This window comes from Lathamus discolor, chromosome 3 (genome assembly GCF_037157495.1).
Source record: "Lathamus discolor isolate bLatDis1 chromosome 3, bLatDis1.hap1, whole genome shotgun sequence".
NCBI lineage: Eukaryota > Metazoa > Chordata > Aves > Psittaciformes > Psittacidae > Lathamus > Lathamus discolor.
The window spans coordinates 109,480,605-109,502,105 of record NC_088886.1 but is presented as its reverse complement, the minus strand read 5'-3'; the positions used below and the strand labels follow the sequence as shown (position 1 = coordinate 109,502,105).

Below are 21,501 nucleotides of genomic sequence, written 5' to 3'. Positions count from 1 at the left end.
ACGAGTGTTTGCAGAGATTCATTCTTGGGATACAGAGGCATCTGTGCAATATGCTGATCTTCTGTGTTGATTAGCAACAAATCGATAGAAGTTAGTGAAGCGTTCACATTGCAGCAGAAAAAATAATGGAAAAGAAAAGAATAAAAGAGCACAGCTAGACATCTGTTGTGATTTTAGTAGCGACAGATCCAATACATGTTGGACCCAACACAAAATTTCCTGAGAGTTGCCCCTTCAGCAAAAAAGAGCAACCGTTGCATGGATCATGTGGCCCTGGCTAGTTAGTCTCACTGCTTGCTTCTGGCCAGAAAGTAGAAGAGCTGATTTTACTCCCGCTCCTGTGATAAAGACTAATCCCTTTCAACAAGATGTAAGTGACCAATGTTGTGATCACCATTAGAGGGGCCCTGCCTCCAGCCAGGTGGAGGTAAGGGCCAATCAGATTTACTGGACTGTGTGGATCAGACGGCCTGGCACATCAGTCCCATCTGGGTCGCCACAAAGAACTGTTGTGGTTTAAGCCCTGACGGTAACTCAGAAGCACGCAGCCGCTCTCTCACTCCCCTCCTTTCTTCCACCCACCACTCCTGGAGGGATGGGGAGGAAAATCAAAAGAATGTAACTCCCATGGGTTGAGATAAGAACAGTCCAGTAACTAAGGCATAACACAAATCACTGCTGCTGCCACCAAGAATAATAATGATGAGAGAAATAACAAGGTAAGAGAATACAGCCGCTCACCACCTGCCAACCAATACCCAGCCTGACCCGAGCAGTGATCTAGCCCTTCCAGGTCACTGCCCCCAGTTTATATACTGGGCATGATGTGCTGTGGTATGGAATACCCCTTTGGTTAGTTTGGGTCAGGTGTCCTGTCTCTGCTTCCTCCTGGCTCCTTGTGCCCTTCCTCCCTGGCAGAGCATGAGACTCAGGAAGTCCTTGGTCAGAGGAAACATTACTTAGCAACAAGTAAAAACATTGGTGTTACCAGCGCTGTGCCCAGGCTGAAAGTCAAAACCACAGCACTGCACCAGATACTAAGAAGGAGAAAAATTACTGCTACTGCTGAACCCAGGACACCACTTGGTACCTGGAGTGCTTTGCACCTTCCAGTACATCTGCATGGCTGGATCTGTGCTCTCACTTATCCTCATCCAAACCCGAGATGATCCAGTTTGAAGGTTATGTGGGTTAGGTGCTGTGCTCTCAGCAGGGGCTTCAGAATGAGCCTGGGCATAGGGTTATACCTGGTCTTAACAGGGATGTCCTATAATCAAGAATCTGGGAGCAGTTTTTAGGATTGCAATCCTTAGATGGGCTGTTCTTTGGGCAAATGCAAAGGAAATGATAGGCAAAGATTGTTTGACAGCAGCTGAGTAGAGTTGTAGTGAATAATTGCAAATGTCTTCCCAGCACATTTTTTTTTTGTTTGGGTTTTTTGTTACACATTATATTGCTTGCCTGTCTGTAATATTCCCAAGATCATGTTTTCTTACGGGTTGAAAATTCAATTGTTTATTTCAAATCTGTCAAGCTTATTTGATTATTTCTCCAATATAATCCAAGCCACTTGAAAATCTTCAACATTTAATTAATTTTCAGCTGTGTTTTATTTTCAGCACTGAAAATAAAATGCTACAGAAGCTTGTTGTGCATAGCAAATTTTGGGCTCCCGAGATGTAAGGGTTTTACTGAGGGGAGGAGAAAACCAACAGCATTGTAAACTGAAAGACTACATCATTTTTCTTAGTTCTTTAGTTCAATAAGGGGACTGTGGCTTATCCTGGAGAAAGAAAGTTGTATCAGTTGTGGCTTTAGAGGCATTTTAGAGGTATTTGGTGTGCTGAGCCTCCTAAAACATGTAGTATTACAAATTTCAAGTAGGTCCAAACTCAACTCAGGCAAAAGTCCCTAGAATATCTTTAAAAGGTATTCAGAGGTAACAGATCTCTTCTACGAAAAGACAGAGCAACAGCAGCAGCATCCCCAAGAGTATGAGTAGAAGCCATTAGAAATAAGGAATTAAGATGAGCCACAGTCTGTTAGCCTTCAGAGCTTCACAGAGAATGAATGTCCTGAATTACACCCCCAAATCAATAACGTGTGTGCTGTCCTTTCTGCTGCGACTGGCAAATGAGCACACCGCTGAGAGAATTTCTTTGCTTAAAATAGGAAGGGATTTTCCGGCTGTGTACTTTTGCCTTGAACAAATCTTGATGTCAGTGTTCCTCTTGTGTCTCCAACTAAGTAGTAATTATTCAACATTGCCCTGAGGCGATGCAGATTAGAAATTAGGAGAGTTAGAATCACTGAATTAAGCTGGTTAGGATATCCTGGATGTACTTGCTGGTGTTATCTGGGGTTTGCACCAGCACTACTTGTCTGTAGGAAGGTCACAAATGCCTCTATCAAACACTCTGAGATGAATTTACATGGCACCATTTTCATAATTTCATTGAAATGTAGTTTTCCCAGGTTTCCACCATGAAGAGGAGCAAACTGTTCTGGACTTTGGTGCTTTTTTTGTAGCTTTTTTCTCTGCAGATGGGGTAACTAAGTCTATACCTGAAAGATTATTCTCAGTGATGATCTACTGATCTAAACTGCTTTTGTTTGGACTGGTTTCTCCGTAAATCATCTCAGATGCATCCTTCCAGAGTGAGGAGCTCAAGACTGCCTGCAAGGTAGTTCTGATGCTATTGCTGAATCTGACAGTTGATAATGCTGCCCACCTAAGGGTCACCTTACTACGTACAAATGTGTTGGGCAGGATTTCCATGGTTTTTATCCTATCTTATTCATTTGCTATAGTGCAAGAAGTCTTCTAACTCTTCTTGTTGTAATTAACAATAATGAAAAAAGACATTTAGGTATTTCAGTGCTTGCTTTGTGAACTGTGTAGATTCATTCAATGTGTCTGTCGGAGAGTACTTTTTCTCACAAAGTTCATAACTAGGGACCCAGCTCTCGTGTCTCTTTCCTTTGGTGAGTGCTGTAAGAAATTACCTGAAGGAATGTGAAATGCTTATGATTAATTGAATTTAAAAACATTTACAGCCTACTTTTCTTTTGGATATATGCAATTATAAAAGGAGAAAAAAAAAACGAGAAAAAACCATGGCAATATTTTTAATACTTTCATTTAATGGTGGGAGTTAAAATGAGGGAGGCAGGAAGCTACATTACAACAGCAGCGAACAGTGCAAAACAAGGTAATGCTTTAGAAATAGTATGGTCAGTGTCTTCATGAAAAAGATATTATTATGACAATTTGCTGTCAAGTGCAGTAGACATCTGTTAGAGACAAAACACCTGACTTCAGTTGGTTTTGGAGATGTTGTAAATATCAATTTAGAGAAATAAGACAAAATGGACTGTGCATGCAAATGTGACTTGTCATTTCATTTAACACTACTGTGTCTTCAAAATATTGATCAGTGTTTAAGGAACTCTTGAGATACAGCATGAGAGTCAGTCGCAAACATCTTGCATTTTCTAGGCATGTTATTAGCAGCTTGTGAGAGAGAATGGATTTTACTTGACTTTATTCTGGTGCCACAGTGATGGATTTGTAATTCAAGCAAAAATCGGGCTTGGTGCACCCATTCTGGGATTGTCCACGGATGCTGAGGGATAGCTTCCTATGAAACCTCCCAGAGAATGGGGAAAAAAAAAGTGTTGGAGAGAAATGCCTTGACAGTAAACTGTTTTGAAGAGGTAGCAATTATATTGCAAATCACGGGCAATTTGATTTTTAGCTGTGTTGCGAATGCAGGATCATAGAAACAAAACATGCAGGGTACACAGGTGTGAGACCTCTTGCAACAGCTATTATTTTAATAACCTATATGATATTTTTGGAGAAGATGCGTGAGTTGAAAAGTACAGAAGCTTTCCCTTAGGACTTGGGTATAATTTGGTTTGCAAATATGACGAAATATCAAATGCCACAGCAGAAAAAAAAATCCATAACGTACTAAAATGTTAATAGCAGGTGTAGGTTTTCTCCATAGGCCGGCACAAAAGGATCACAGCTGGGCAATGTGGAATCCTCTGTGTTGAGCTGAATAATCAAAACCGTGCCTGCTTAAAGTTTAGTGATGTTTCCAAAGCAGTTTGTGCTATTGAGCATTTGTAGCTCTTTGGGATCAATTGTCATTTTCAAGATGAATGATCTTGAATAAAGGCATGTAAAATGGGTGAAGGGGTTTACGTACCAGCTAATTTCTCTCCCTCTCACTCCTCACGGCAGCAACAATTTAGTTTTTTTTTTTAAATTGCACAATCTCCTCAGTGACTACAAAATGAGGAGGGCTGTCTGTTGTAATGAATCCCTGTCAGGGAAAGACAGGGACTAACAGAAGCAAGGAAAAATGATATTCCACAGTACCCAAGTACCCTATTGAACATAAACAGAGCCCGGACCAAAATAGGGTGCGCAACCACATCCTTTGGCAATCATTTTGCATACCCCTATACATTCTCCACAGGGAAATCAGAGTATTGGCCTCGTGATGTCAGCATGCCACTTAATCCATTAGGATCATTATTATCTTTTGTCCTGGGTTGAGCAGCAGCAGTCATTCTTCTCCTTCTTAGGAGCTAGTACAGTGCTGTGTTTTGATCTTTTGGCCTTGGAACAGTGCTGATAACACCGATGTTTTCAGTTGCTGCTCGAATGTTTGGTCTGGCCAAGGACTTTCTGAGCCTCATGCTCTGCCAGGGAGGAGGGGAGGCTGGGAGGAAGCAGAGACAGGACACCTGACCCAAACTGACCAAAGAGGTATTCCATACCACAGCACGTCATGCCCAGGATGTAACGGGGAGCTACCCGGAAGGGGTAGTGGGACTGCAGGGTTGGAGGAGGTATCGGTCGGTGCTTGGCTGGGGGGAGTGGGGTGAGTTATTGGTCGGCTGGTGTTGAGGTGTTGTATTCTTTCCTCTTGTTATTTCCTTTAGCACTATTATTATTGGTGGTAGCAGCAGTGATTTGTGTTATACCTTAGTTACTAAACTGTTCTTATCTCAACCCGTGGGAGTTGCATTCTTTTTGATTCTCCTCTCCGTCCCTCCAGAAGCAGGGGGAGGGCAAGAAGGGGGGAGTGAGTGGACGAGGTTTGTGGTTGGGTTTAAACCACGACAGTTCTTTTTGGCGCCCAACGTGGGGCTCGAAGGGTTGAGATAACGACGGAGATGATCAGATTAATAGTCGTCACAGTGCTGATTTATTGGCTCTCAAAGTTGTTTCTCTTGCTCTCAGCGCTTCAGAATGTAGTACATTACATAGAGCCGGTATTCCCTGTGTTCGTGTTTATCAAGTGTGGGGCTTGGGCTAAGGTTTTTGTTTCACTGTACTTTATGGCAATGGCTTGTAATACGGGTGGGCTCCAGCAGCAGGGAGAGATGGACGTGGCCGTGGACTTGTACCGGGCCGTCCCGCTGCTCTTCACCGTCCTGGCCCTTGTCCTCGCCTCCGTCTTCGTGAGGCTGCGGGGAGCCGAGGGGGAGCGGCCCCGGGAGCCGGCGGCGGCCGAAGCGGCCCGGGAGAGCGGCCCCGGGGACCAGGCGGCGGCGGGAGCGGGGCCCGAGGCCGGGAGGAAGGCGGCTGCTGAGCAGCGGGGGGAGGCGGCGAAGGAGCCGAGCCCCGCGGAGGAGCCGAGCCCCGCGGAGGAGCCGAGCCCCGCGGCCGAGCCCAGCCCCGTGGAGGAGCCGAGCCTCGTGGCGGCCGAGAGCGTCCCCCGGCAGCCGCCCGCAGAGCCGCAGGAGGATGCAGGAGTGCACACAGCATTTCCCAGCACGGCAGAGGAGGAAGAGCTGCACCCAGGAAGAGAGAAGCTGGTGGTGGGAGAGCCGGCAAGCACAGCAGCTCCACCAGCCCCAGGAACAAGCACAGCAGCACCATTTGAGAGTTCTGAAGGGTTTGAATGGCCTTTGGGTACCCTTGGGACCTGCCTGCTGATTGTGATGGGGATCAGCATGCTGGCACACACACAGAGTGTGTTCTACCCACGGCCATTTTGTCTGATCTCAGAAGTTAAGCAGAGTCAGATTTGCTTCTTGTCTGGGGTTAGACAACAATATAGGAGGACCAGGAGATCTTCCCCAAGGCTGGACAGTCATGAGTGGCAGGGTGTGTGGGACAGTATGACCGAGCATCTGGTCCACTGGGCCCCTCCAGTGCTTTGGAAGCATTGGAGATGGAAGGTGGCTCTATGGGGTCCCCAGCAACAAGCTGCAGAAACTGCTGAAGGGGACAGTGAATTATTCTGAGCCTGGTGGGCCCATGGCACTTCAGGCCATCAGGGCAGAGATGCAACATAGAGATGGACTCATGATCGAGGGGTGGACTTATCAATGGACATTATTGCCCAGGTTATTCACTAGTGTGAACACTGCACACAGCCTCTCCTGCTCTGAGAGACTGTTACAAGAGATGGAGCCTGACATCATGGACCAGATGGACTCAGCAGCTTTATAGGTCCATGCACTAAGAAATGATGTTTTTCTCTGTGTATATGTAGATGTATATATATATATATGTAAGAGTGATGGGATATTGAAGATGTGGGATCTGAGCATGACGTGAATGGTATGGAATAAGGGGTGGATAATGTCCTGGGTTGAGCAGCAGCAGTCATTCTTCTCCTTCTTAGGAGCTAGTACAGTGCTGTGTTTTGATCTTTTGGCCTTGGAACAGTGCTGATAACACCGATGTTTTCAGTTGCTGCTCGAATGTTTGGTCTGGCCAAGGACTTTCTGAGCCTCATGCTCTGCCAGGGAGGAGGGGAGGCTGGGAGGAAGCAGAGACAGGACACCTGACCCAAACTGACCAAAGAGGTATTCCATACCACAGCACGTCATGCCCAGGATGTAACGGGGAGCTACCCGGAAGGGGTAGTGGGACTGCAGGGTTGGAGGAGGTATCGGTCAGTGCTTGGCTGGGGGGAGTGGGGTGAGTTATTGGTCGGCTGGTGTTGAGGTGTTGTATTCTTTCCTCTTGTTATTTCCTTTAGCACTATTATTATTGGTGGTAGCAGCAGTGATTTGTGTTATACCTTAGTTACTAAACTGTTCTTATCTCAACCCGTGGGAGTTGCATTCTTTTTGATTCTCCTCTCCGTCCCTCCAGAAGCAGGGGGAGGGCAAGAAGGGGGGAGTGAGTGGACGAGGTTTGTGGTTGGGTTTAAACCACGACATCTTTGCATCATGAGATGCAAAAAGTATGTTTAAGATGAAAAAAGTATGCAACTTTTTGTGCTTGTTTTACTTTAGATTTTTGTTCGTAAGGAAAAAGATCAGTTCATTTGAAGTTGGACTCGATGATCCTTATGGGTCCCATTCAACTTGACATGTTCTGTGATTCTGTGTTTGTTTTCTGCATCACCCCCATTTTCATAGGTATAGCAGCTCTTAGTATATAGCCAGATGTCTGGGAGAAAAAAAAAAAATAACTGCAAACCAATTTCAGGAGTTTATTTACCAGAATAAGATCTGTGTTACGAGTAGCTGAGCTTTAAAACTGTAGCGATAACATTTTCACCCGTTCTGAGATTAAAAATTGAAAATGACTGTAATGCTTTTGTAGCTTTAGCACAGCAGACAAGTAATCTGCAACACCTGCAGAACAGATCTATTCTCTTCCTCAGCGTTGCATTGTATGAGCTGCTTTCAAGGCCAGACGTTAAGTGTAATTAATGCGAGCGTGAGTGTTGCTCTCCATCTTCCTTTCTCCTTTTCTGTATTATTCTTTAAGCTAAGCAGAATGTGCAGGAAATTGCTTCAGGAAAGCTGGTTTTGTCTTACCAATGACATTTATAATAGGGTAAGGACTGAGTATCTAGAGAACGAAATGCATATTTTTTGCCACTTCTATTGTGGTGGGAACTACATATGAGAAAAAAACCCAAAACCTAACAGTTTATCCTCCAAATAATACCTGTGTATCTGACAGTAAAGAAGAACTGTATTTTGATGCAAGAGTTTGCAACACAAAATGAGGTTTGTGTTACATACACAATATGTAACTCAGTCCTCACACTTGCCTCTTCTGCACAGTCTCTTGCACGGAGACATCCACCAGCTGTGCTGGCCTCAGGCAAGTTCTCACTTGTTCTCACCTTTCAAAAGATACTTCCTGTCCTACCACCTCTTCAAATATTTTTGCCTTTTCTTCCCAGCAAGCTAATACGTGTCCAGTCACTGGATTATCTCAGCGCTCTGGCATTGCTGGGCGCTTCTGATATGGGATAATCCCCAGTCTCTGAGCACCCTGGGAACTGGTTTTGCTGATGATCTGAAACTCAGCATGCAATTTGCTTACTAGGATGTAAGTACATTTTTAAAGTACTGGAATGAAATTGCACAGATGCAATGGTGCAAAACGTAAGAGACAGGTCTTGCTTTGTGCGTCTGCTCTCTACCTTCCTGGCTTTGGTTAGGATTTATTCCATAATCAGCATTTTTTTCACTCTGTATGGCTGTGTTAACATACATGCAGACAGGGACAGGATCTGTCCCTGAAGAATTAAGTATGGTTTCGGAGCAACAGAGATTTTTTTAGTTTTTTCCTTCTGAAACAATCTTCTACAAGATCCCGCTTTAAAGGATATTGATCATATCTCAGGACAGATGTCAAATGGGAAATGTGGGGTTCTCTGGTGCAACATCTCCCAGTTGAAGAAGGCAAAGAGAAGACAGCATGAAAGATTACACAGTAAATTTTTGTAAACTTTCATCAGTCAGGCTGCAAACACATTTCTTAGTTCTCTCTTTTTTTAAGGCCATGATCCTGGCCGAGGCAGCAGTCCTTACTTGGCACATCTTGATGGCCAGTGGGAGGCTGCCTGTACATAGCATTGCCAACTTGAGTTGCTCAAAACATAATTTTTTTGTGAGTATGAAGCATCAGATTCTGCTAGGTAAGATTTAGCTTTAGTTCTTTTGGAACAGAGGGACAGTGCTGTAGGGGTATCCCAAATGTGGTAAAGCGAGGACATTAGCATTTTTCAACTTTCACTCCAATTGGATGCAAAACAAAGAGTTTCAGGGAATGCAGACACACTGCATTTCCTTTTACTGCTCTGTCTTGATTTTTCAACTGTGCTTGCCCATCAAGGCAGAGAACAGTGACATCTATTAGTAAAAGATAAATGGTTTGTTTTGGAGTCATCCCGCAAGGAATGCTGGACGAACAATTTCAGTGAACACCCTTCAAAAGTTTGGGGAACATATCTTGAAATGCATTTAGAAAGTGAATAGCCACTTTTGTGTTGGGCTGAAAAACCCAACAAGGACCCTGAACAGTTTTTATGTGTGTCAGAAGATAAACGTCCTGTTAGAGTGCTGTCATCTCTGCCACTGAGTATTTTCTAGGTAAAACCAACCTTGTCAGCACAGCCAGTATTATTTGGAAGCCCCTGCTGTTTTAGTACAACAGTAACCCCATGGGATGAATCAGAGGGTGAGTAAGAGTTGGACATTACTTCTGACAGAAAGTTGAGAGCAGTTCAGTGACTGCAGATCGCTAGGGATGGAAACCTGACCATTCACTCATCCTTCCACTACCTTCAGGTTGGGCATGTCTTTGCTTTTTGTGTTGGGATGGAGATTCAACATGGACATCTTGGTGCAGCTGTTTTCCTCTGTTTTGGCAGCTTCTGTTCAGCATGTTGAGTTCTCTGTGAAAATGTGTCACTTTCAGAGCCAACCAGAATAGCTTCTCTGCCATTCCTGTAGACAGTGAGCAATTCTCTGTGGTGTCCTCACTGGGTATTTGGACGGTCATCCCCTACAAAATATTACGTGGCTGAATAGTGTAGAAAATAGCCAGCAAAAAGTCACCTTTCCATGCCAGTGTGTGCAGTTTCTCTGCCAATTCAGCTACTTCTTTTTGTGCTCAGTCTAACGTGGCTTGGGGAGCCTGGAGAAGGTCAGAGGTTGCTCCTCCTCCTGTTGCTTGCAATGGCAGTCACACATCTGTGATAAAGCATTGTGATGTTTGTGGATTGATTTTTTAAAAAATACCATGTTGGCATTTGCTGTTTAAATTTCCTTAAGTTAGGGATCTGGTGTGCCATGTTATGTTCTGCCTTTGGAGGGTGGTCTACATCTTCATGTGGATCTTGGACTGCACTTTTGCAAAGGAGACCTGAAAAGCAGGCATAAGTATTTTGGTAGAAATATTTTTTAACATCTGCATGACCATAAATAACTTCAAGGAGCAGGGAGGGCAGCAGATGAGTAGAATGTCAGTTGTGAAAACAACTTGGAGCTCCATTTGCTGTGATTTCTTCTATCATAAATAAGGAATGCATCTGAACTCAAGTGCTGAATGTTCTCTTCCATATAGTCTCAGTCTTTTTTAGAAAATTGTAGAGATCAGAGTACAATTTTTCTTACCTCTTGCTGTGCTGCAACATATTCGAAGATTTCATTTGAGTCTTGTGCTCCTGGTTCTCTCCTTAGCATGTGTTTTCCCACTTGCAGCAATTTGCAGGTCACCTGTTTTCTTCTGTTCTTCTTTTAGAGCTGAGGCTTCATTTTCCTTTGAATGCAAGTACCCACATGGAAATAATCTCCAAAACATTGATTTTTGAATGCAAAACTTTAAATAGTACAGGCAGATTTTAGAAGAAAGCAAGAATCTATTTTATGAGTCTGTTCAATATTGTTATGGAGAGAGTGGTGGTATATTTTTATTGACCTGGACAATCAAACCGGATATTCAATATTGTCTTGTACACTTGAACATCTTTTCTAATCTTGTTCTTCTGTCGGTGTTATCATTAGCTCTGTTTGCCTGACTTCGTAACATCTTTTAACAGGTCGATAAATGCTTTCTCTCCACTATTTTATAAAGGTATTTGTTCAGTAAAGAGGTTTTTTTGGTATTAAACTGATGGGCAGTCCTGTAAGACCTCTTTTGTGACTCAAATATAATTTCGTTGTATTGTCACTTCAGCCACAACCAGCTGATAAGGAGGATACTGGACCATCATAAACTGTCACAAATCTGTGAATAGTGTGTATTTCTCAGATGTGATATGATGTAGTTGGAGCTTGTTTTGTCGACAACTTGGTTTTCCTATTATCTGCTCCATTGCTGTGTTAAAGTTGTAAGTATTTCTGTCAGGAAATTTTCCTCTTTACTTAATATTTTAAGTTAGCAAAAGTAAGCTGTGGAATTTGTTCAGAGCTGATATGCTATTTCTCTGTTTCTAACACATTTGGTGTAAAATAGGTGTCTTCCACTACTCTCCCTTGGGTTGCACAGATAGAATTACCTGTAAAAAAATACTCTGTGATGCATTCTCTTGTGTGCAACCACGATAAAATTTGACCAGATATCTGGGATTATTATCTTCTTCCATAATTTTATTCCTCGTTTGGGAATGCTAGAGTTGGCATAATGAACTTTCATTATATACTTAGGCCCAGACATAATATAATTCCTTTTTAGTTCCTTCTGTTTGATCTTGTTACATTGTAAAGCCATGTGTTTCTAGTGGAAAAGAGTGTTTCCTAAGGAATAAACAAAAGATGTTTTTCTGCACTTAGTTTCATTTTGTCATCATTTAATACATTCAGCTCAAGTTTTGTTGGTGTTTTTAAACAAAGAATGAAAGTTTCCCAGCTTTCTAATTTCACTGCAGCATGGCATATTGCTTAAGTTAATAAAAGCAAATTCTGCTTTACTTGTGCACACAAATTCAGTTCACCAGGCGCTTTGTGCTTGTCTCCAGAGAAAAACCCAAGGGATTTGCTATCAAGCTCACTGAGCAGTCTTCAGGTCTCCCTTTGCTTTTGTGGGTGCACTTTGGGTGCAAAAACAGCCACCAAATTGTGCATCCAGAAGGTGTTTAAGATTCCTGAAAAAGGTGGGGTGATTGCCCCAAAGGCACATGCCAGGACTTGCTCTCCAGAGTTCAGGACTGCAAAAAGTGGTTGGGCTTGGTTTGGGTTTTTTAGCTCTCCAAAATGTGGAGGATAACTTACGCAGTTATGTGATCCAAAGTAAGTGACGCCTTATGTGAAAGCGAAAACATGATTTATTTTGGGTTATATTTACCTCTCTGCAGGAGACTCCTCCCAACACCTCACTCCTCGCTTTGTACCTGATCATCAGTGTTCCTGAAATCAGAGCAATACATTGGGGAGCTCAGTTTAATATTAGGAGCATAGGACTGTGTTTGCACCATGTAATAGGGGGTGAGAAAGCAACTCTTGAGTGAGCTGTTCTTGGAAATAGCCTTGGTAGAGCTGTATTAGCTCAGGCTAATATTTCATGTAGATACATTGCTAGTCTACCAATGACAAGCATTTTTAATTAAAGCAGGTATAGTGCTGCTTTTCTGCCTGTGGACTGTACGTTGTGTCTATGTGTTTCATTTAGTATCACTTGGGAATATTGATGATCATTGACATTTTGTGGAAAATAAAGAATGAGAAATGAAGATATTGCAGAATCACAAACTGGTTGGGGTTTGTAAGGACCTCTGGAGGTCGTCTGGTCCAGCCCCACTATTCAAGCAGGGCCATCTAGTGTTGGTTACTCAGGACCATGTCCAGATGGCTTTTGAATATGTCCAAGGACAGAGACTCCACAATCTTGCTGTGCAGGCTGTAAGGTAATAGAGATACAGCTTCAAGGTCAGGGTAGTTGTGGGAGATTTGGAGACCCAGCTTCATATCCATCATCCTGAATGATTTAAGTCTCAGTCCTGATGACCCAGGGGCTGATGGGCTCTTTATTGCTGCATCACCCGCTCATCTTGAGAGGCAGGTCCAGCCTGGGAGAACTTTGCCAAGAGAAATGTTACCTTACAAGAGGAAAAGTGCCTTTTTGGCAAAAGAAATGAATCAAGCTTTAATGTAAAACTCCTGGAGAAGTATTCAATAATTTTTACAGTGTTTCCATCTTGGGTTGGGCAGTGTCCATGCTGCCTCCCTGGACTTCGCAGCTGCTGCCTCATGTCTCATATTTATGTCAGTGTGTGTTTTCTGTCAGTCTTTTGTCTGTGGCTGGTTAGAGCTGATCTTTTCTGCCGCCTGCACCCTTTCTTTGTGTTTTGTTTTTAATTCGTATCCAGTGGGATGGAAGCAGATCAGGAAAAAAATTGCACAGTCACACATGTGACTGAGCAGGTTTGCAGCACAGATTAATTCCAGTAAATCCTTGATTTATTCTTAGTTGACTACCAGCTCTACGATTGGTTCTCCAGATGTTTACTACAAGTGGTCCTCCATCAAAACAAAATATATCTTGGCTGCTAGAAGATGATAATATTTCCATTATATCTGCCATGTTTCTGGTGAATGCCAATGAGGGCAAAATATCTCTGGAAGACAGATGAACTAGATGCAGCTAGATTTATGGCACATATAGAGGGATCCATTAATCAAGGTTTCTCTTGTATTGCAGTGTTCCTACATTCCAGAGCCTTCCTGAGGAGATACTTAGTAAGCTTGCAGATGTCCTTGAAGAGGTAAGTGCTTTTAATTTTGAGAGCTAATGAGCATCTGTGAGCCTTCTGGTGGCAATATCCAGGCTCTTTTTTCCAAACGGACAAATTTGCTCCCAGTTATGGTTGAATGTTTCTGCACATTGAGATTATGAGCTGTGGGAAAAATGAATCCAGTTTTGAACAGGGCTTATGTATTTTTAATTGGATTTCTGTCCAACTGGGGAGTGAAACAGTATTTTCATGTGGTGTGCAGAAGGGAAACCACTTTCTCTAGGCCCTAGCTCAGTGGTGAGGAAGGAGGGATGTGAAAACGCTGCCTCCTTTCAAATTTGGTGGGACACTCCTGTTAGAGGGCAATATCACGCCTTAAAGGAAGTGTCATAGAAAAGCTGCTAAGAGTTACAGCAGAGAGGGGTAATGTAGCATGTGTTGAGATATTTGATGGTCCAGACACAGCTGTGCTTTGCCTGCCTGGCTATAACTAGAATCTCATTAGTGTCAGGCTTTTCATGGCTCTTCATTGAAAAAAAACCAAACCATAAAGACCAAGAAAAACCAGACAACCACCAAACCAAAAACCCAAAACAAAAAATCCCAACCAAAATATCCCCCCTAAACCCTGCATCCCCCCCCCCCCCCCCAAAAAATCCCAACAACAAACAGTCCCTCAAAACCAAAAACCTTAGCTTGCTCTGAAAGTGAATGTGTAAAAGTAATGGAAAATATTTGAGTTGCATTGCAGGCACTTTGTCCACGTAATTGATTCACATAGCGCTCTTTTCAGGGCCTGCAGAATTGCATGTGATTAAATATTACAGAAACTGTTAATAAACCATTTCAAAATGTAGCCCTGTGTGACTTAACTTTAGGAAATCTCTATGCATGACAGCATTGTATTTCATTCCTTCTTGTTTTTTCTTATACATGCTTTGCCATCAAGAAAAATGTTCATGTGCACTACCAGTGCCATTTATTTTAAGAAATGATGCTGCTGCCATATAAGCTCGTTTCCTTTTTCGAAGCATTGATAGGACATTGTTACTTCTTTGCCTCTATTTAGTGTACAGATAAATTTTGTAACTTGAACAAATCAGCTGTTTGTCATACAGAATAATTGCATATTCATAGATAAGCTTTATTTCCTTTACTGCTGGAGAAGTGCTCAGATTTAGAGAGAAAAGGCATATTAAATTGATATGCTATGAATTAAATTTGCCTATCTCAAAACTGCATGCCTAACCAGAAACAGTTTAATTTCCTTGGATCTTGTAACGAGCATTAAGCTCCTTATCGAGAGTTAAAAAGAATAAAGTCAATAAAACTTTTCCAGGGACACTTCCAGTTTCAGGGCAGGAGGGGAAAAGATAATAAACATTAATGAAGATATGAGCCACCAGATCAGTGGAGATAACATCTGTGGAGATAACTCTGTACCTTAGGGTGGATGATATAGCAAGAGAGGCTGGTTGTCCCGGTCTGTACTGAGATACCGCTCCCAGTTTCCTACTTGGAATCACTCTTGTTGTAACCTCTGGGTTTATCTCTGAATTAACATGCCACATTTTACATAAACTGAAAAAATAATTCTGCTATGATATTATTAAGCATCTTGTATTTAATAGTATCTAACCTATTGAAACTAAGCAGCAATAACTATTTTATTCTCTCTGTTGGTGTAACAAGGACTGGATAAAAGTGACTGATTTGGCACAGTGTGAGGTGGAGAGGGGGAAGTCTCTTTCTTAATGTCAAGATTTCATGCAGCTTTTCTTTTGATACAGTGCTGTGAATAATGCAACACTTCTGTCCTACATTCTTTAAATAATTTCCAAAACCTGTTAGCTAAAATCCAGAAGCAAGAAAAAAAGCTGTTTAATTGCCTGTTACCCAAATCAACTTGGAAATGGCTTTATAAAAACAGTGGGGAGGAACAAAGGTTAGTGTTTGAAAGATAATTTCATTTTTAGCATTGATGGAAATACTACAAGAAGTCCTTTGATAACTCAAGAATTAAAAACAATCCCCCAAAACAGGGGTTCATTTTCTCTTGCAGTAGCTTGTAGTATCCCATCAATGAAATTGTTCATAATAGCATATATATGAGAAGAGAAACAACTCTTGGGTTCAGTTTTAGTGCATTCAATCCCAAGCTACCAATATGCTGGTTTTGCCAAGAAATCTCCAAGGTGTTAGCTTTCTAGGGCCATCATTTACCCCATTTCCAGGGCCTTGTTTTGGGGATGGAGGTTTCTCCATCTGTAGATTATTCCAGTTGACACTAATCTCAAAGGAGCTTTAGGCTGCACCTATAGCCCCACTCCCAGGATTTGGGAGTCACTACTAGACCCTTGTACAGCTTTTCCCAATGCTAAAACCTGACCCTTTTCTTCCATGACATTTTTTTAATATAGTAATATTTCTCAACATTACTTATTAACAAGTATCAATATAATGTATAGATTACTTTGTTAACATTTCTAAAACTTGTGTATGCTGCAGTGATTTTCACCACACCGGGAAGCTGAGCATCCCTTCCAACAAAGAGGCTGATTTAGTTTGGATGCTTTTCCAGCAGAGATAGCTGGAAAAGCACTGCTCGGCCCCTGATTTTATTGTGTTGTTTATCCTTGTGTTTGCCAAGCATAATGTGTGAGTCAACAAGTAATACTTTTCTGCAGCTCAAGACTTAATTTTTGGTTTACTTGTGTTTTGGTAGCTCAGCATGTTAAGGAATGAGGTTTATGTCTGTATGTAGGACAGCCCTCTCAATTATTTGCAGTTGCTCATCATCCAGAGAGAACTTGACAGGCTTCAGAGGTGGATCTGTACAAACCTCACGAAGTTCAACAAGTCCAAGTGCAAGGTCCTGCACCCACACTGGTGCTGTCCCTAGCACAACTAGGCTGGGTGGAGACTGGATTGAGGGCAGCCCTGAGGAGAAGGACTTGGGTGTGGAAAGCTCAACATGAGCTGGCAGGGTGCACCTGCAGCCCAGAAAGTCAGCCATATGCTGGGCTGCATCAAAAGAAACATGACCAGTAGGTTGAGGGGAGGGGATTCTCCCACTCTGCGTGGCATTGCTGCCTGGATGGAAATTTGGGCAGAAAGGGAAGAGAATCTTACCAAGCTTCAGGTCTCTGAGAGTTTTCACCTTCCTTTTCTTGTGGGACTGTCAAAACCAGTATCTATAAGGACTTTGAGGTATTGTAAAAAGCCCTTTTGGATCATGGTACTGTTATTATTTCATGGACAGCGTACATCTGGTGTCTCGCCCAGTGATTATCTGGAAGGTACTGATATTGCCAGTAGTTTTAGTCTTTATGGATTAACTCTGTTAGTTAAATGAAAGTACATTCTGAAGAGAGGAGGGTGGTGAGTCTTACACCCCAGGTGAGAGAATAAAAAAGGGAATTTATGGTCATAGAGGAGAAAAAACAAACAAAGCCCACAAATACCCAACCTGTGGTATGATTTCTTTAGATGTAACTCCTCATGGTAAATGTATAGGTTCTTTGTCTCCCTATAGCTTAGCAAAGTGCGTATAGAACATGTGTTTGCCCACCGTTAAGCACCTTCACTTTGTCTTGACAATTAGGAGTTAAATTAATCATTGCAGCTGCTGGCCTACAGGTGATTTTTCTGTTTATCCCCCCCACCCCACTCCCCAAACTCGAAGTACTAATTCTGTTTCAAAGAAGGAGTTTGCTTTATCTGTGTGTCGGGGATGGACCTTAGTATTTGTCTCAGCTCTGTTGAATTATGCAGAGGTTTCAAGGTAGCGGAAAGGGGCAGAAATTTGGAGAGCCTTGGAGAGTTTTGTAGTTATAAGTACTCAAAAGGGGGTTGAATTAAGGTTACCTTTGCATTTTTGACTCTAGCATTTTCTAAATCCTGTGTCCCTGGTGTGTCTTCACCCTTTGGGATTTAGTGTACTAATGCATGTAGGATGTTATATGTATGAATCTGGGCAGTTTGAGAGACAGAAAGCAGCAGATGCGATTTTTACGTGGCAACCAGAAAAGAATCATAGAATCATAGAACAGTTAGGGTTGGAAAGGACCTTAAGATCATCTAATATAATAATAATGGAGATTCCTTTTGTGTAGCTAATGTCAGAACTTAACTACATCAAATTGTTTATTGTATGTTTTGTATCCAGAGATCTAGATAGTTTTTTGCCATGTCTATATTATTGCTGTATGTATATAATTTTTATGATATGTTGCAAATATATAATATTACATATGCAATGTAAAATAAATATTTAAATATACTATAAGTTAAACTAATTGCCCTGAATCAAGTATGCCTTCATTGTTATATATATATTATATATAATATTATATATAATATATATATATATTATTATAAACCATTAACTAGTTCTTGTTTTTTCTTGCTGAAACTGCAGAGTTTGGCTTGGGGGTGTGTTAGGCCCTGAGGTTACCATTCCCCATGTCTCCCAGCATGCATTTTGGAAATTATTTCACTAGAAGCATTGATACTTTAAAAATTTATTTTAATGCATTGTGGAGGTCCAGGCACCAATGATGTGCTTCCTCCAAACTCAAACAGCTACGATTTGGCTACCTCATTGATCCCAATGCATATATGGTCATAGAGAAGTGGCACTGCCAAACAGTTTGAGCAGTACAAGCAAAGAGAAATGTGTTAAAAACCACAGGCGGATGATGCTAAGCCTAAAAACTGTGTTCTTGCAGCTTGCTGTCGCTATGCAGAGAGCTTCTGGGGAGTGTGATCTCGAAGTGATGAAAGCACAGATCACAGCGGCTGTCTGCAGCCATTTCATTAATGCCATTATAAATTTATGTAATGAGGTTTGCTTGCCACTCTTTTCTTCCCCCCCCCCCCCCTTTTTTTTTTTCTTTTTTTTCCCCCCAATTAAAGAATGAAGTTAGTAAGGTGCAAATGGTAAAAGAAAACCAAAATTCATCTCTGTTGCTAGTGGTACTCCTTCCGTCACAGGTTCTGATGATCTTGAAGAAAGTTTCATTTAATAGATTAGCCTCACAAGCTGGCTTGGGCAGACCTGTTCTTCTTTCCGGCTTTCATACAAAGATGCCAACTATCCTTCTTGCTTCACATTGTGAAATCGGTATGGATCATAAATTCTTAGGATGCCTCTATTTAATTAACAGAGTCTGAATACAATCCTGGTTTTATGCAGAACTGCATGGCAACAGTGAATAGTTAATTAGCTTTCAATATATTTAATTGGTTTGGATTTTTTCTGCCTAAAAAAGACTAAGGATCATTCTTAGGTAAAGAAAACGAGGTCTGTGCAATTCTTTGCAGGTCCATCCCTCAAGTAACTGTATGTTCTGTCTGGACTGTAGCTGGTGGTAGCAGGTATTGATCTGGTTTAGAGGTACAAGCTAGATTTGAGAGGGAATTAGAAATAAACAGAAAGGAGTGAAATATTTTGGTTAGGAAAAAACATTTTTATTATTTCATTTATCTTTTTTAATTATCTGATTTGATTTTGAGGTATATTTACCAAACAAAAATAAAGTTATGGAAGTGCTGCATGTGGAGGACAACAAAACTAATTCAGTCACAACTGATTCAATTGTGGACATATATGGGTGAAGTTTTAACTTGATTTGTACTTCCATTACTTTTTCGAATGAGATTCATGAGAACATAGCTTTGTTTTTGCAGGTGAAAAAAGCTTTCTGGTTCTGCCAGGGGAAAAAAAAAAAGAAGGATTAGGGAAAAAAAATGCAGTTGGAAATAATGACGCGCAAGAGTACAATAAAGTACTCAGTTGCAATGTCTAGAGCAATGGAGTAAAATAGAGTCTTCCTTTTATGGCACTGACAAACCTTTTCTGGGAGAATATGTGTGTAGTGCACATATGCTGTATTTTCCACCACAAATCACAGTTGTTCAAAGAATTAAAAACAATTTCTTCCAGTGTGAGAAACAAGGAATTTTGGTCTAACTGGAAAATATCTATGCCTCTTTCAGTTTTTATCAAAGTGCAGATGAATTACCTAAAACTGATTTTAAAAAATATTAGGGGGAAAAAGAGAGAAGCATGATTATTTCTGTGTAGATGATGTGGCTGTACAGTGATGCTTACAATATTTGAATATTGAATTTGAATAGCGAATATTGAAGCTGCTCTAGCACTTACTTTGGGATAAATGCTCTCATTTTGATATAAGTTTTTCTTTGATTTTCTTTATTGTGGGCACTGACCGTTTAAAGGCAATTACAAACAAGCTCATGCTTAAGTTATCAAAAGAGGAAAGGAGTTAAATATTCCCTGCAGAAACTTGTCAGGAGCTTTGTCATCCATGTGCTTATTATAATGACCATCCTGATTGCTCTGTTCTGGAGTAATAGAAAGGAAGAAGGTGTTTCTTCATGCAACAGTTAATAGATCTGCAAATCTTATTGTTAGAGGGTGATGCAGATGGAAGAAACTTTGTGGGTTGAAGGCACTTGAAGTGTCCCTTGTGATTGAGAAATTGAGACCTTCAGTGCATGAGCAGAGCTTATGGGCTGAGAGCAAGACCAACAAGGTCTAGCAGGCTCTTCATACAAGTAACAAAGGAATTGTTAAAAAATTATTGCCTGATGGAGTAGCTTGCAAGAATACTCAAAATTTCACGTGGTGAATGGTTCAGTCTAACTGGAACATATTTTTTTATTCAGATTGGAGGCTGTTATTTAATTTGAAGACAAGTTAAAGGACAACAAGACAAGTCATCTGTTAAAATTTGCAACAAAACTGAATAAGCCATTTAATTCTCCCATCCTACTAAAAATTTATGTGATTATTTTGATGGTTTCCATGGCCACTCTGTCCTAGTGGGAATGAAACCCAGAAAAACTAAGTGAGATGACGCTCATACAGGGCACTATGGTGTGGGGTTTTATATCTACTTGTTCAGGATCTGGCACTCAAGATGCATCCCACTGCACTTCTTTCAGTGTGAGCAGGGCTAAAAGTAACTTTTGGGCTGGGTAGAACTGGGCCTCTGCAAAGAAAAGTCAACCAAATAATGTCTTGTGTGAATAACAGGAATGGAGAAACAGAGTGGAGGGAAACAGAAAATGGAAACTTATGAATACCCCAAATAAATGTGGTTAAATACCTAGTTAATATGACCACGGCTGAGGAAAATAGAATGCCACTGGTTAAAATAAAGGTGCTGGAAAGTCAAGGTGTAATCAAGTCCCTGACTGATTGGCTCCTTTTTCTCAATTTTATTGTTTCCCTAGAAGAGTGTGTAGTGCAGGAGACACTGGATCTGCCTGTATCAACAGAGCATCAAACTTCTTCAGAAAAAACAGCACAGGAGTATTGTAAATAGGGAAAAAATTCTAAAAATATGGATATAGGCTGTAGAAAAAAGATGGGATTATTAAGAACGTATGAGGAGATGGCGGTATCTCAAAATGCAAAATGTAGATATCATAATGAACATAGGGAAAAGGGTCAGCATCGATGTGACTGTGACTTTGAATGAGTTAAACATTATGTGTCCTGGTGAAGGGAGGGAAGAGGAGGTGTGTGAAAGGACATGGATGAACAAATGACATGACACACCAGAAAAATCCTCACTTCTGTAAAGGTTGCTGAGTTTGAGTCCCTGCAGACCTGTGCTAAGACTTGGCTGCATTTAACCACAAAAAAATACGACTGATTAAAAATAGCAGGATTTGTGTTGAGAATCTCCTCTGAATGCCAATTTCCCTTTTCTAGTTTACTTGGGCTCCTTGCTGGTGGTAGGTAAACTGTGCTTTGAACCATTGGCATCAGTGGGAAATAGAGGCTGATTCACTCTTCAACAAACCCACTTTGTTTTGTCAATCAAGGGAATCCTTCTCTGCCTCATGGTAGAGGCAGATGAGGGCTTAGGCTGATGCTACTGGGCAAGAAGTGCAGAGAAGCTGTGGGACAGCACCTCTGCCTTTGGCTTAGGCAGCTTGGCATGTAGGAAAGCTCTGCTCTGAGTAAAGGGCAGAGACTATTTAATGGCAATGATGAAACAATGATTAAAAC

At 41.5% G+C, this 21,501-nt stretch overlaps 1 protein-coding gene across 10 annotated transcripts in view; it reads left to right on the top strand.

Annotated features, from left to right (window-relative positions):
• Positions 1 to 21,501, top strand: part of PRKG1 (protein kinase cGMP-dependent 1) — a 490,458-nt gene that overhangs the window by 335,342 nt on the left and 133,615 nt on the right. For all 10 annotated transcript variants that reach the window (XM_065671117.1, XM_065671107.1, XM_065671109.1 and 7 more), the window contains one exon: positions 13,421 to 13,484. In XM_065671117.1, the coding sequence (XP_065527189.1) occupies positions 13,421 to 13,484 (64 nt within the window). The remainder of the gene's footprint in view (positions 1 to 13,420; positions 13,485 to 21,501) is intronic.